We start from the raw sequence: 16883 nt of genomic DNA on the forward strand, positions 1-16883 counted from the left end.
ACCCACTTGAGAGAGGGAAGGAGGCATTACAACTAATCCCAGACAGAGGAAAAGAACATTCTTTTTCTCCTTAAGGCTTTATGAAAAAGATTTGCATAAGCCAAAAACTGCTTCCAATCTCTGTGAAAATCTTTTATGGTTAAGCCTGCTGGCCTAGAACACAAGTCTGGCCACACCTTCAGTGCAGATCTTCAAAAATTTCGCTGCACAATCCTTTCAAAATTCCCAAAATCTGCTGTCCAAGCAATTAGCCCCTTCACATGGATTGAAAATCCACTATTCAAAATTGAATTGTGATTCATTTTGATGGAGAATCCTCTCTGTAAATTCATCTGCCCGAAAGAAAAAATAAGTCTGAAACCCTTGAAGAAATGTTGTAATTTTTTTAACTGAATTTTTCAATCTATAGGCTGCTGACCAAGTGCATGAGGTTGAACTTGGTCAAACCTTGAAATGCTCAGCGAGTATTCCAGGCCAAACCCTATACAAACTCACTCAGTAATGGAGAGTTCGAACTTTTGACGAGATTTACCATGTCCTCCCCTTGTTTTCCTGCTGATCTGAGTAACTTGCAAGTATTCAGGAGACTTGGTGAGACCTGTTCCAGTGGTTAAACCTTGAAACTCTAAAAAATTATTACCCATCCAACCTTTATGAAGATCCAGCTCATTCTATATTACTGATAGACTTCTCTATTGCTTCTAAAACATTTTCTGGCCAAAGGTGCACAAGTAGGTTTGGAATCCTTGATCATATTGGGATGGAAGAGGGATAAAACTTAAAAGATGCTAGAAAAATATTAGGGAACCAGAGTTGAAAAAAGATCTTGTACTTCCCTTGAGCCAAGGCCTTCCACAATAACTTTTATCATATTTGCAACAAATACAAATTTTAATGGCAAAAAAAATCTTAAAATGAGGTATGAAGTGAAAGAACTGTTTAATAAAACCACTTGTTCTTTCTCTAGTCAGAAGAAAAAGGCTTCATGATTTAGCAAACAAACCTGCAAATAAAACATTTCTCAGTTAGCAACATAGTCTTCCAGGGTTTTCACTCCAGACGGGTTGAATGAAGGAGAAGCCTGGGTTTCTTAACACATTTTGAGCCTCTCTAAGGCAGTCAACAGTTCTCCACCATTTACACACTGAAATAGAGACCCCATCACAGTAGCATCAGGCTACACCTGTGAAATCCCCTCCACTAGTTGCTGTTTATAGGAACCCTGTAATGCTTCCTTTAAAGGATTTACAAACACCTGCCCACAACCTGCAAACTTGCCAAATTGGTTGTGTCAAGCCGCTGCTTTCAGCAATTTGACAGTGACTTCTCTCCTGTACACCTTACATCCAGGGGCAGAATCTATTCTCTTGCCAATGATACGTTGAGTGACCCTTAGTTTAGTGAACCTTATTAAATGCAGATATGTATACATCGTGAAAAACATGATATACTGTAAGGGTTAATAGAGTCACTTTTCCTCTCAAGTCAGCATGGTTTGATGGATTCTGTTACATACTTGGCTTGGAATTTTGCTGCCTTTGTGCGATATGGATACGGAATTACATGAAACAATTGGTTTAAAAAATTGGATTTGATGAATATTCATTTGTGCCCTGTTATGAGATGACTTGGTGACTGGGTATGCAGGAAACTGACCTAACTTGAATGTTCTTTTGCAGAAAACCAACCCAGTTGTGGCTGAGATATTTTCCCTCATGTCCAGAGATGAAGCTCGCCATGCAGGGTATGCTATCTTTCTTTGTAGGCATGGTTTGTCAGATCAAAGCCGTGGCTGTTTGCTGCAAACATGGCTCCCCTTTCGTAGCTCCCTACGTCTGTTGGCACTGCTGTTTACTATATTGGATATATTTCCATTTGAAACTTACATTGGATAAAGTATTTATCTGGAATATATTTTTTTGCCACTGTAATTGCATTTTATGCTGTAATCTGTCTATTGACTTTCTCAACTCAATCTTTGACACATTGGGTTACAGGTTTCTGAACAAGGGTTTATCAGATTTCAATCTTGCACTGGACCTTGGTTTCCTAACTAAAGCACGCAAATATACTTTCTTCAAGCCTAAGTTCATATTCTATGCCACTTACTTATCTGAGAAGATCGGTTACTGGAGATATATTACCATCTATAGGCACCTAAGAGAAAACCCTGAGTATCAAGTGTATCCTATATTCAAGTACTTTGAGAACTGGTGCCAGGATGAGAATAGGCACGGTGACTTTTTCTCAGCTTTATTGAAAGCACAACCACAGTTTCTGAATGACTGGAAGGCCAAGCTTTGGTCAAGGTTTTTCTGTCTCTCGGTGAGTTAATCTTGAATTACATCTAATATATCCTAAAGATCTAGGCAATATGATGTCTGCTATTTTCATTCAATATTTATTGGATGTTTTTCTGTTTCTTATTTCGTGTGAATGATTTCTTCTGGGTACACTTGCTTTCCTTTTGCAGGTATATGTGACGATGTACTTGAATGATTGCCAGAGGACAACATTTTATGAAGGCATTGGACTGAACACAAAAGAGTTCGATATGCATGTTATCATTGAGGTGGGTTAGAAGTTTCATATAGATCGCAATACTTAGAAGCCATTTTGTGTGTATAAAATTGAGTTGTAGTGATGTTTTGTGTGGGATGGATTTTAGCAATGTATTTTTTCTGACTGATGCAGACAAATCGAACTACAGCAAGGATTTTTCCTGCTGTCTTGGATGTTGAGAATCCAGAATTCAAAAAGAAACTTGACAGGATGGTAGACATCAACCAGCAGATAATAGCAATTGGAGAAAGCCAAGCTCCTGGATTTGTGAAGAATCTCCAAAGAATTCCTCTTATAGCTGCTTTGGTGTCAGAATTAATAGCAGCTTATTTGATGCCACCCGTGGATTCCGGTTCTTTGGATTATGCTGATTTTGAGCCACAGGTTGTGTACTAGATGCATTTCATACATGTGGAACTGCAGGGTTGCACTATAGTGTCGAGAATGGAGCTCTCTGATCCTGTGCCTTTCTTTGTAGTTGCTTGTATTTGGAGATATCGTACCCTTTTCTAGAAAAGCAATTCAAATTCTGTAGGAAAATTGTGTTTACATATGCACATGCTACATACACCGTTGGAGTTATGTACTCTAAAGTTCTCAGCAATGGAAAGTCCATATGTCTTGTTACTAAACAAAATATTCTTAGACCATAGCAGAACATCTTTACAGGACCATTGCAGGATCGTACAGATGAATAATCCAGAAATGAGTAGTGTCCTTGTAATTTTTTTGGTTCTCATTTTCTTCTTTTATGTCCTCTAAAGTTCTGAGCAATGGAAAGTCCATATGTCTTGTTACTAAACAAAATATTCTTAGATCATAGCAGAACATCTTTACAGGACCATTGCAGGATCGTACAGATGAATAATCCAGAAATGAGTAGTGTCCTTCTAGTTTTTTTGGTTCTCATTTTCTTTCTTGACATAAGTGTCAGTGTCAGTGTCCCTGTAATTTTTTTGGTTCTCATTTTCTTTCTTGACATAAGCGTCAGTGCCTGAGATCAAATACTATGATTGTTTATCTGAAGTTGTTGTCAGAGTATGTCAACAATTTGATTAAAAGAAAATGTAAAAACCGAATTTACCTAGTATTTTGTTAGGGCTACTCTAATGTTATTGATTTATGGAACCAAATTATTTTGTTAGGGCTACTCTAATGGTATTGGTTTATGGAACCAAATTATAGTTATCGAAGCCTACTTCACTTTTATGAAGCCCGTGAGTTGTAAGCCTGATTGTAGAATTTTCTCCTAATAATAAAATCCTTTCCTTACCAAATTGTCAATGTTTTACGATGTAAAATCTCTATCCAGTTATTGAATGCTTGAATAGACTTGGAATAACAACACGCAGTATCAGAGCCGAGTTGGGGACATCTTAACTCTCACTCGGGTCAAAGCCACACAGAAAAAAGGCCAAGTTTCTGCAACAAGAAAGTGTGACCATACTGTAGAGGCTGAGCTGCGTAGATTGAGCGAAAGTCCAGTAAAACCCTAGATGCGAGTCGTTTCGGAATTGATTCGCACACAAAGGGACCTGAGTTTGTTAGTGAATAGTAGAGATCCGCTAAAGGTGGAGGCTGTTGCATGAAAAAGGAGCCCATAGATATGAATTCTGGCCGCAGCCACTGGGAAAGGTACGTCGAACAGAGTGGAGGAATTGTTGGGTGGAAGAAAGTTGTAGAGGGCTACATCAAGCAGAATGGAGGAACCGTTGGGTGGAAGAAAGCCACATAGGGCTATGTCGAATAGGAGCTGTCAGGTGGAAGAAAGCCACAGAGGGCTATGTCGAGCAGAGTGAGGGTCGTCGCAGCATAGGAAGCCGTCAAAGTCTTTGATCCAGTTCCCCGTGTGTAGAAGAAAGGTTATTCGTAAAAACCCTAGCCAAGCCGTGTGCAGAGGAGGCCGAGCTGGTCCACGGCAAATAAAATGAAAAACTTCGGTACAGGACTCGATTCAGCCGAGCTCTAATTATTTGTTTTTTCACTGGGTGGAAGTTGAATTGTGTTTAGTGGAACCATTATTGAGGTTCTTCACAACCCAATATATCATAGCTATGTAGCAATTAGAGGTTACATTCTATATATCATAGCTGTGGAGCAATTAGATAGACTTATGTTACAACTCAATATATCATAGCTAGCTATGTAGCAATTAGATAGACTTTAGATGTTATATGTGAATAATATTTAATTTTTTTTTTTTTTAATACTTTAATATTATAATTTTGTTTTTATTAATAGATGTATAAATTTGAGATAAAAAACTTATAATATATTTATTACATTAAAATATATAATATATAAATTTTAATATAATATATAAATAATGATGATGATGATGATGATGGTTAACGTCCCCTGAGACCAAATAATGATCTATCGGACCTAAAAAGACAAATTATTTATTTTGATTTAAGATTTTATTCCTATGCTCAAAAAGCTTGGAGAGAAGCCTTCCGAGTTCACTATAATTTTGGCATTGTAAAAGGCTAGGAAGGTCAGTATTGTAACAAAGGTTGTGAAATTGAGATCTAATGTGGTTGTATGCAGGGCACTCTAAGAGGAAGTGGTTTTCATCCTCGATGCTCCTATTCTCACAAATATGGCAGATCCTTTCCATCCATGGCGTTTTAGGAACTGCCCAACGGCCAGTTTCACTATGGAGCTCATGAGAATTCGTTCTAATCTTTGCTATATTAATTTTCTTCTTTGAGCTAGTTAAAATAGAGAGATACTTTTGATCTTCAAGGGTGGGGTTGATGACCTTCTTATAATAACTTAATTTTCTTTAGACGCTAAATCTTTCTCACACCACAATTTTTCTTTGAACTTAGAAGTAACAATATCTTTAATGTTATTTATGTTTTGCAAAAAGCATCATTCTCATTGATCTCCCAATAGTTTAACCAGGCCCTTGTGTCCTTATGCCATCCTCGGTTAAGCCTTAGGTGGTTTTGGCTGGAATTTAAAGCTAGCTTAGGAAGTCTATGATTGTCTATGTTATTGAGCTTGTGCTTGTACAACAGAAACCTGAGCATAGCCAGGCTCTCAATAGGAGAAAGACCTGCTTCTATAAGGAGAATAGGATAGGGTGTATTACTTTTAATTTTCAGGTTATAAGTTATAAAACGCTTCTGGATTTGCTCAATCTTTCTCCATGATTCTCTGGAGATGCTGCAGCCCCAAACTTCACAGCCATATAAGATAACAGGAGTGACTAAAGTTTCAAAGAGGAACTTCTTTTTATCCCACATTACGAGGTTTGCTGTTTTACAATTATTTTCAAGACCAAAATAAGCTTTCCATCCCCCATTGATCCTTTTCTCAATACTATGGTTCCAGTTGAGCTTGTGATGGATATCAATTCCTAGGTATTTGTAAGAGTACATTTCCTCCAAGTTATTATTGTCATACATAAAATTAGCGCAAGTGTCCTTCTTGGATTTGATAATCATAACTTTTGTTTTGTCAGTGTTAACAGTCATACCCGTGGTAGAGCAGAAATCCTTAAGAAGCTTGAGTTGCTTATCAAGATCAGAAGAGCACCTTGCCAAAAGAACAATATCGTCAGCATAGAGAAGAAGGATAACGACTATCCCAGCTAAGATTGTGCCACCACATCCTGCTTCTTCTAAATAACCTTCGAGCTTATCGATGTAAATGCCAAATAGGGTAGGGAGAGGGGGCAACCTTGTTTAACTCCGATGTTACACTTAATATCTTTTGACCACCCCTCATTGTTCTTTAGCTTGGCAATTACATTCTCGTATAGCCTTATAGCAGCAGCTCTCAACTCAAGAGGAACCTTTAGCTCTTCTAACCTATTCCAAAGGTTGTATCTAGGAACCGTATCGAAAGCCTTTCTAAAGTCTACAAAGCAGCAAAATAAATTGGATTTATCATTACGACATTCCTCCGCAATGATCCTAAGCGTAACAAGGTGGTCTGTTGTTGAGTGATGCCTTCTGAAACCTGCCTGGCCTTTAGCCCGCTTACCTTCACTTTCAAGCCATATGCTTAACTTTTTTTCCAGAATACTACCATACAACTTGGCTAAGAGAGGGCTGATCATAATTGTCCGATAATTAGAGGGGTTATTTGTATCACCACTTTTAAAAAGAGGGATAATGAGGCTCTCAGTCCAAGGTTTAGGGAACCCTTGCTTAACAGCTTGATTGAAAAGCTTGTGGATGTGGGGGATGAGGACAGGGCCTCCAATTTTTAAGATTTCTGCCTGGTAACCTTCAATGTCCTTAGCTTTCCCATTCGCGAGGCGATTAACCCCAAACTTAATGTCTTCTAAAGAGAAGACTTCTTTCGTTGTGAGCAGGGTTTCCAAATTATCCATGACATTAGGAGATTCATAAAGCTTTTTAAGATAAGAATTCCAATCGTGCAGAGCAATTTTATCATTATCCTTAGTCTTCCTAGTCAGAATCTGCCTCCAAAATTTCTTAGGAGCTACCTTAGAGAGGTGTAAGAGATTCTCCTGTCTTTGACGAATGTACTGCCTCTTTTTCCTTTTAATTAGGGCTTTGTATATTCTTATCCTGTCCATTTTAAGAGAATCATCAACAACTTCTTTAATTGCTCTCCTCGCATTTTTACAATCTTTGTCATACCAAGGATTGGTTTTGCTATTTCTTTTATTATTTGAGACTTCAATTGAGAACTTTTTAATAGAATATGAGAGGGTTGTAGTAAAATTGTGATATAGGTCTTCTATGTTGTCTATACTAGATAAAGGAGGCAGATTAGTTTTTAATTCGTTTAGAAAGAGGTCCTTTTTATTTTTATCAAATATTAAGTTCTTTTGGTTGTAAGTATTATTTTCTATGGGAACTCTATGCATGACAAAATTGAGGGTTATAAGTAAAGGCCTATGATCGGAGTCAGGATCGTGGTCGTTTAAGATGTCAAAGTTTATCATTTCGTTGTATAATGGAAGATCGGAAATAACGTAGTCTACCACGCTGCTACCAAGTCCATGGATGCAGGTCATCTTGCTGGAATTGGGCCACTTTTTTAGACCGTTGCAAATTATGAGATCCTGAGCACTATAGAGCTTGACTAGCTCTGACCCAAACAAATTTTCCCCGAGGTCTTCAGAGCTCCTTTTGTACCTACTAGCCAGGGAAGGGTCTTCGTCTAACCAAAGAGGATTAGGGTTGGAACGATTGCTTAAAATAATAGCTTGGTTGTTTGAAGTTCGAGCATTGAAGTCACCTATTAAAAGGATATTACCATCATTCCTTAGGCTAGAAATATCATTCTCTAAACTATTGTAAGGGTTAGTTTTATCTAGATTCTTCTTCTTATAGAAGTTGGAATTAATGGGGGGGAAATAACATATTGCTATGTAGGACTTTTTATTATTAATGTCTCTGATCTCTATCCAACTAAATTGGTTGTAAGGGTCGTTTTTATAAATCCTAACATAGGGGGAGATGTTCTTCTTAATGTAACAAGCTATTCCCCCAATGCCTCTACGGGAGGATCGCTTGTTCCATGTAGACCATAGCGTAAAGCCATCTATGTTAGGGACCTTAGATTCTTCGTGCTCCCAAGTTTCAACAAGCAAAATAATATCAACATCATTTGAAATCCAACTTAGCTTGGGGCCTTTGTTCCATGGGAAGCCCCGACAGTTCCAAGAAAGGATCCGGAGCATGTTTAATTGCTATTGATTACTATCTTTTTGGTTTTTGTCTCGAATATAGGCTTTTCTATTTCTGATTATTGTCCATTTTGCTTCCTTTCTAACTTCTTTTACCTTTTGAACCTCCTTTCTTAATTCTGCTTGATCTTCTGGAATGAGATCTTCATTTATGAATATTCCCGTTCCTTTTAGACTTGAGGTTTTACTAAGTATGTTGTGCTTATGATCAGTAGAGCTCACCTTTATGCGGATTAATCTTCCTTTATTCTCGGTTAATTTCCCCAACCTTGTTGCTTCTGTGAGACACACTGTTTCAATTTGTAATCTATTATGTAATTCTGTCTGGACTAAGGCTAAAGTATCCTCATCTTCTTCCTCTTTTAAACCGAAGATTATAAGGTTTAAGGTCCTTTTGTTACGTTCGTGGTCTAATTCTATTAATTTTTTCATTTCGTCTTTAATTGGTTTAATATCTAACTTATCTACCACACTATTTAGGGTGAGGCGGCTATTAACTTTTTCTTCTAATTCTTTAATCACATCTTTCATTTTAAGACCCTCTAAGGTATCAGCGTCTCCTTGCTGGGATGGTTGGTTAGTATCTTGGTTTTGTTTTTCTATAACATGCAATCTAGTTTCCAATGCCTCCATTTTATTCTCCAGTTGTTCTATTTTATTTTCTATTTGTTTTTGGATAGTGTTTTCAAGAGATGCAAATTTATTTTCCAGCACGGCTTCTAACTCTTTTTGTAACTTGGCTTCTCTTTCTTCTCTACGTTTCTCTAAAGACTCTATATACTCATAGAGGCCTTGTAGTGTAACTGTGCTAGGTCTGCCTTTGGTAATCTTTGGTAACTGTGGTGAAGTATTCATACTTGAAATTATATGAGCAAATATGTATTAGAAAAGAAAAAGATAAGGAATGTGTGCACCTGATATCCGAACCTGATGTGCGAGCCAAGATCTCCAAGCTTTGGATTTATGTATGCGAGCGGAGCCTTAGAACTGGAACGAGGGTACCGAACCGAGACTTCCGCTGTTTATATATGCGAGACTGTTTATATCTGTAGACAAACTGCGAGACTTCCGCTGTTTATAACTGCGAGACTGTTTATATCTGTAGACAAACTGCGAGACAAACTGCGAGACTGTATTTATATCGAGAAGCTGTATTAATATCGAGAGACTTTATATCGGAACCGAACCCTTGGACTTTATGCGAGACTGTATGCGAGACTGTATTTATATCCGCGAGACTTTATGCGGGACTGTATTTATATCCGCGAGACTTTATATATATAACCCGAGACTTTATATTGGAACCCGTATATCGAACCGAGCCTGTTTATATCGAGAGACTGTATTAATATCGAAGATTGCACTGTATTGGAACCGAACCGAGACTTTATATCGGAACCGAACCCTTGGACTTTATGCGAGACTGTATTTATATCCGCGAGACTGTATTTATATCCGCGAGACTTTATATATAACCCGAGACTGTATTTATATCCCGAGACTTTATAACCCGGGACTGTATTTATATATAACCCGAGACTGTATATATAACCCGAGACTGTATATAAAGTCCAACCCGAGACTGTATATATATCCGCGAGACTATAACCCGAGACTGCGAGACTTTATATATAACCCGAGACTGTATATATATCCGCTGTATTTATATCGAACCCTTGGAACCGAACTGCACTGTATTGGAACCGAACCGAGACTTTATATCGGAACCCGTATTTATATCCGCGAGATTGTTTATATAACCCGAGACTGTATATATCCGCGAGACTTTATGCGAGACTGTATTTATATCCGCGAGACTTTATATATAACCCGAGACTGTATATATATCCGCTGTATTTATATCGAACCCTTGGAACCGAACCCTATTTGGCATTTACATCGATAAGCTCGAAGGTTATTTAGAAGAAGCAGGATGTGGTGGCACAATCTTAGCTGGGATAGTCGTTATCCTTCTTCTCTACGCTGACGATATTGTTCTTTTGGCAAGGTGCCCTTCTGATCTTGATAAGCAACTCAAGCTTCTTAAGGATTTCTGCTCTACCACGGGTATGACTGTTAACACTGACAAAACAAAAGTTATGATTATCAAATCCAAGAAGGACACTTGCGCTAATTTTATGTATGACAATAATAACTTGGAGGAAGTGTACTCTTACAAATACCTAGGAATTGATATCCATCACAAGCTCAACTGGAACCATAGTATTGAGAAAAGGATCAATGGGGGATGGAAAGCTTATTTTGGTCTTGAAAGCTTATTTTGGTCTTGAAAATAATTGGAACCGAGCTTATTTTATTTTATTATATAAAGTAATAATTTTTTAATTATATTTAAATTTATTTAATAAATATATAAAAAAATTAATATTTATAATATAAGAATATTTTTGAATATTCACTCTAATTTTACTTTGGATATAATTAACTTTTAATTAATTTTTTTTTTTATATTATCATAATTTATTAATACCATATGCTCAAAAATTATAACTTTTAAAAAAAATTATATTTATTTTATTTTAGTTTTATATATAATATTTTTAAAATGAAAATTTAATATTTACAATAAAATACGATATAACAAGATTTTTAACCATGGATATTCACCCCATTTTACCATGGATATTATTAACTTGTAAATAAACTTTATTACAATATCATGATTTATCAATACCATTTGTCCAAAAATCATAACTCATTTTAATCAAAATATTTTATAAATATTTTATTTTATTTTATGGGGAGATGTTGTAGTGTGTAAATGTATGTAAACATTTACATGTGGGGTTAAATAAAATAAATAAATAATAATAATTGCCTAAAAAGACGCTATCGAGCCCAGTATGTAGAGATGTTATAATGGCCTATAAAATAAAATAAAAATTCAGATAATTTTTTTTTTGAAAGTCATCAATAAAACATATTGACTTGGTCAAATTAAATAAAACTAAAAATTAAATAAAATAAGAAAATATAAAATTAATAATTATAATTATAATTAATAATAAAAGTAGCCTAGATCCATTTTAACTTCGAATCTACCAAGCTCCGAGATGGATGAAATCTCTTCAGATGTAAGCTTCTTTTAGAGGAAAGGAGATTTGATCCCTCTCGATGTTTGGTAGATCCAGAGTTAAGATGGATCTATGTTGTATATGTCAATGAAGTTTTGAAAAAATTCAAGAGCTCATGTGTGTGTGTGAGAGGAGGGGGACGGGAGGGACAAGGTGAGTTGGTTTTTTTCTGTAAGTTTTTCAAAATAATGATGAAGATGGTGAATACTAAATTCGAAGTTGAAAAATTTAATGGCAAAGCAACTTTGAATTGTGGAAACTTAAAATGAAGGATTTATTAGTATAGAAAGGGTTGCAAAAGGCATTATGGGGCAGAATGAATAAACCTACAATGATGACCAATGAAGAGTGGGAGGAATGGATGCCAAAGACCTAAATACAATTTGGTTATGTTTCACTGATGATTTCTTGTTTAACGTTCATTGGAGAAGAAACAATAACAAGCTTGTGGACCAAGTTAGAAGGCCTTTATATGACAAAGTCCTTGACAAATCAAATCTACTTAGAAAACTAGGTATATAGTGTAAAAATAAAATAAGGTATGAAAATGGTTAATTATTTGAATGCATTTAATACTCTTATTTTCCAGTTTAATAGTATGGATATTAAAATCAATGGTGAAGATAAGGCAGTTACATATTGTGTTCATTGCTTGAATCCTGGGATCATTTCCAATAGCTCTAATAAAATTGAAACCTTTGAATTTGAGCTATTGTTGGAGTGTTGTTGTCTGAAGAGTTGATGAAGAAATCAAGTATTGAAACCTCCTCACCACAAGCAATGGTGACTAGAGGTCAATCCAAGGAAAGAGGAGAAAAGGCGAGAGGTGCATCCAAATCAAAATCAAAATGCAAAATGGGTAAACTCAAATGTTGATATTGCAACAACACTGGGCTCCTCAAGAATAATTGTTGAAAAAAAATAATAATCCAAAGATGACTCGGAAAAAGAGGGAAATCAAGTTGAATCATGTTGTTATCACCAAAAATGATCACCTAGCCATTTATAATTAGGTGGATCGAAATACACCATGTAGATTTAATTTTACCATAGTAAAATCACTTTCACTGTGGAAAAGAAATTAGTAAACCACTTTTATTAAAATATTTCTGATTTAAATAAAAAAACCCATGAGAATAATTAGATAAATCATCATTTATTTAATTTTCTCTAGGAATAACTATTAAATCATTATTTAAATAATTATTCCTTGTCACATTTAACTAAATCCCTTATAAATAATTAAATAAATCAATATTTATTTAATTTTCTTTATTTTTGTTATTGGAATAATTGTTAAATCACTATTTAATAATTATTTCAATTTCACATAATTCTTAATTCTTGCGAAATAATTAATAAATCATTTTATTGGTTATTATTTATAAATAAAGATATTTAACTATTTTAAATATTTTTTCCCTCTCCAATAAATATAATAAAGTATTACAAGCGGTTGGATCTTGATTTGGTTAATATTATTTTATTATTCTCCATTTTTTATATTAACTCAATAATTTGTTATAAATAGGAGGGTTTTTCATTCATTCTTCACCATGATCATAAACATCGTCACCATTATCATATTTTTTCTCTTGAGCTCTCATTTGAGTTCTCCTCATTTTGTCTGGGTTTTTCACGTATTGAGAGAGAATCATTTTCTCAAGCACCAAGGACATCAAAGGACCCATCCCATGGAGGGGGACTTACAAACCCATCTGTAGATCTCCTTCACAAGGTGTTTTTAATAAATTATTTATTTGATTAAAATCTTTCCATTTGGGTTATCGCATTGGATATTTTTCACTGTTCCTTTCTATTCTGGGTCATCTATACTGTTGTTGCAGGTTTTTCCATTTTTATTGTAGATCTGAATCGCAAGCAACCATCAACTTGTTGTTAGGGTCACTTGTCATGTAGTGACTTAAGTGAAGTGTTTTTGGTACACCTTCCAAGAATTTTCACACTAACAAATGGTGACTCCATTGGGTCTTTAGTTATATTTGTCATCAACAAATGGCAACTCCAATGGGTTTTTAGTTACATTTGTCGTCAACAAATGACGACTTCGTTGGTGTAATAACATTGTTCTTGGGTGACTGAAGTTTCAAAAAATTTCAAGGTTTTCTACAACTATTTTTAGCTTCTCAATTTATATTTATAATACTAAACCCTTTTTTGTCAACTTTTCGGAGTTTGGTGGTTTTCTAGTTCTTTTCGCAGGTCACAGTTACCAGTCGAGCAGGAGATGACAAAATCTATGTGAGATCTGCCAACCGAGAGTCTCGGTAGAAAAACACACTTTTCAGCCCCTTAATTGCATTCCAGAGTGCACTATTTGGCCCAAAAACCATGTTTTCCACTGTTCTAGATCAATACTTGCGTTTTGGATTTTTCCCGGAAAAATTTCAAATTATTATTATTATTATTATTTTCCAGAATTGCTGAGAGTGTTTTCTGCAGACTAGTTGGGGTACTTCACCTTTGTTTTCAGTCTCCCTTAGGCCTAGATCCACTTGATTTGTCTCTTTGGGGAAGGAAAAATCCCCCTAGGTTTTAGATTACACCTCCACATTGTTAGGAAGAGATTTGCTGAGTGAGGAGTTTAGGGTTTTCAACTTTTTCAACCACTTATTTTTAGAGTCTGGTCCATAACTTTTCAACTCTTTTGGATATGATTCTTTTACCTTTTCTCTCTTTAAAGTTTGGGTTGGCCTTCCACCCCTTAGGATCCCCTTGAGCATCCTAGATTTCAGAGCTTCACTCCTATCATTCACAACATTTATCACCTCTGATATTTATTGTTTGTCTACACCATTTACAATAGATTAGTGCCTCTAGATCCAAGTCCCTTGACATTATATCTTTTAAGCATTTTTATGTGTCTTTGAGTAGCTTGTTTTCCCTTTCTTGGTTAGCTGCTTAGTAACCCTTGTGGGTGGGATTTGGTGTGCTTGATTGGTTGTTTATTTTCTTTTATTTTTAAATTTATTTATAGTATTTCAACACTTTACTTTCAGCAGCACATGGCATCATGAAACATGCTTAATTAACTCATCCACTTGACACATTATTTTCACACACTCACCCTAAGCAAACGTGAGCTTGGTTAACATCGTCAAGCCAAGACTTGAAATACTATACCTTAATAAATCAACACACATAGGTTAAGCCCACTTGGGCACCAGGGCCAAACAATTTTTGTAGTGTAGGTGTAGAATCGGTGGGATAGGCTTTCAATAACACTAATCGATCACTTTCATTGAGACATAGAAGTTGATATATTAGGGTGCTTAAAATCCTTCACCATCCCACGGTCCAAAGCCGGAGTGCATCAGAAACATGTTCTCCCTAACTCAACCCAACCTTCTGGTACTACACCTCAAGGATCATTTCCTTCTGCTGGTGTCTCTCCTAATCCATTTCCGCCCGAAACAGTTACCCCAGGCCTTAACCATCTCAGAGCAGTTCCTCTAGGCCACTATCCTTCTAGTCAGATATCATTCTTCTTTCCACCCCATGGAGTTTATTCTACACCTGTTATGGCTATGTTGAGTTTACCCAACATTACCTTGGGGATCTCAGTCTAGTACATTGATCCCCCCACAAACACTTCACCTAACCAACTTAAACCTTACATTGCTTTGACCCTGGTCCAAATGGTTTTTCCTACCCTTGCCTTTGCTTCAGTTCCACAACAACCTCAACGGGAGCCTATTCTTATTGCGAAATCATCTAGCGAGGGGGCCAAAGTCGAGAAAAAGGGAACAAAAGACAAGGCCCCCCCCAGCAACTCCAGCTCCACTTAATCCACCAAAGCCTCTTCTTCCTTGTGCTTTGTGTAATGTTGTTGGTCATGCCACCAATAATTGTCTTGAGCTCCCTCATGTTAAGAATGTGGTCACTGACACCTTCCCTAATTCTAACATTCTTGAGGTCCATATCACCTTACCTAAGTCAACTAAGAAGAACAATTCATTATGCACAAATCAACCCTGTGCTTTGTGTGATAATTATGGCCATTATTCTCATCGTTTTCCCTATCTCGAAGATTTTTGTGATACACTTCAAGTGCTTCACGAATTAGAGGTCACTCGTAGTGAGTCCACCACTCCTCTACCTGCGGATTCTGGTCCCACTCCTACACTGGAACATGAGGTATCTCAAACACCTATTGTGATCCCTCCCCCTGATGTTGAGATGATGGATAATATGCCTCCCATTCTCTACTTGTCGTCATCCATGAGATCGATTCCCTGGAACTCCCTTGATGTCTCCTATTGTGATTCTGTTGAACCTTCTTCGACGAACACCCTGGTCTAAACATCGATAATCTCTTTGTGCAACATCATCCCGCTTAAAAACATGATCTTGCTTTAATAGATTATGAATAGGTTTAGTGATCTTAGCAAAATCATTAATGAATTTGCAAAGAAATTTTACCTTTCCCATGAAATATTGGATTTCCTTTTTTAAATTAGGGGGAGGAAGGATTTTAATTGCACCAATCCTTTTTGGGTCAATGTTGATTCCATCTCCAGAGATAATGTGTCCAAGAAGCTTACCAATGGTAAACCAACTACAGACTTCTTCAGATTGAGGGATATACTGAATCTTATACACGGAATAAATACTCTCTTTAAATGCTCAAAATGATCTTTACAACACTTGGAATACACCGTCATATCATCGAGATAAATCTAGATGATCTTCTTGATCATTTTATTAAAATCTAGTTGCATAACCCTCTCAAAAGTGGCACCTGCATTGGTCAGGCCAAAAGACATTAGTTCATAAGTGAAAGTGCCCTAGCGAGTGGTGAAAGTAGTTTTGTATTTGTCCACCTTCTTCTTATTAATGTGGTTATAACCAAAAAAGTCGTTTAAAAGGGACATCATTTTTTATCTTGCCACTTGTTGCAAAATCTTATTCATGTTAGGAATTATATTTACACTTGTTTTATTCAAATAACGATAATTTACACATAAGTGCATGTCACCATTTTTTCCTAAAAGGGACCAAGTTAGCCACCCACTTTGAATACTTAACTGGAAAAATGATTTGAGCTTGAATTAATTTATCCAATTCTTTCCTCATAGTGGCTTCAAGCGCAGGGTTGACCAGTCTTTGTCTTTTCCTAATTGGTTTGGCATATTGTTTGATGGGAATGGCATGTTGAATCATGTTAGGATAAAAACCTCAAAGGTATTTATAGGATCGAGCAAATACATCAAAGAATTCTTTGAATAAATTTCTTAAATTTTCATTCTCTTCTTCGGTGCATTGGGCCCCAATTTGTAATATCTTTGAATCATCAAGGGCTCCAATGTTTACTGGAATGGTTTCTCCAATTTTGCATTTAGATTTTCTCCATGTTTTTCTTTCGAATTAGGGACATCACTTGGCAAGAATGTACATTCTAAAGGAGAAAGTCTACCTAGGTATCGATTGTATTTTAAGGATATAATCGCATTCTCCTTGATAGGTTGGGTTTGGATAAAAGCACAGATGATTTTGTCATTAGAGAAGACTTGTCAGTATCCGTCATT

At 36.1% G+C, this 16883-nt stretch overlaps 1 protein-coding gene across 1 annotated transcript in view; it reads left to right on the forward strand.

The window, feature by feature from the left end:
- The window catches only part of LOC149163460 (magnesium-protoporphyrin IX monomethyl ester [oxidative] cyclase, chloroplastic-like), a 41821-nt gene extending 38520 nt beyond the window's left edge, over positions 1 to 3301 (forward strand). The window contains exons 2-5 of the mRNA XM_089431734.1: positions 1680 to 1744; positions 1998 to 2325; positions 2474 to 2572; positions 2695 to 3301. Coding sequence (XP_089287860.1) covers positions 1680 to 1744; positions 1998 to 2325; positions 2474 to 2572; positions 2695 to 2958 — 756 coding nt within the window. The 3' untranslated portion in view covers positions 2959 to 3301. The remainder of the gene's footprint in view (positions 1 to 1679; positions 1745 to 1997; positions 2326 to 2473; positions 2573 to 2694) is intronic.
- Positions 3302 to 16883: the final 13582 nt, after the last annotated feature.

This window comes from Pinus tabuliformis, chromosome 5_1 (assembly GCF_031772625.1).
Source record: "Pinus tabuliformis cultivar Carrire ecotype Pingquan chromosome 5_1, CPIR1, whole genome shotgun sequence".
NCBI lineage: Eukaryota > Viridiplantae > Streptophyta > Pinopsida > Pinales > Pinaceae > Pinus > Pinus tabuliformis.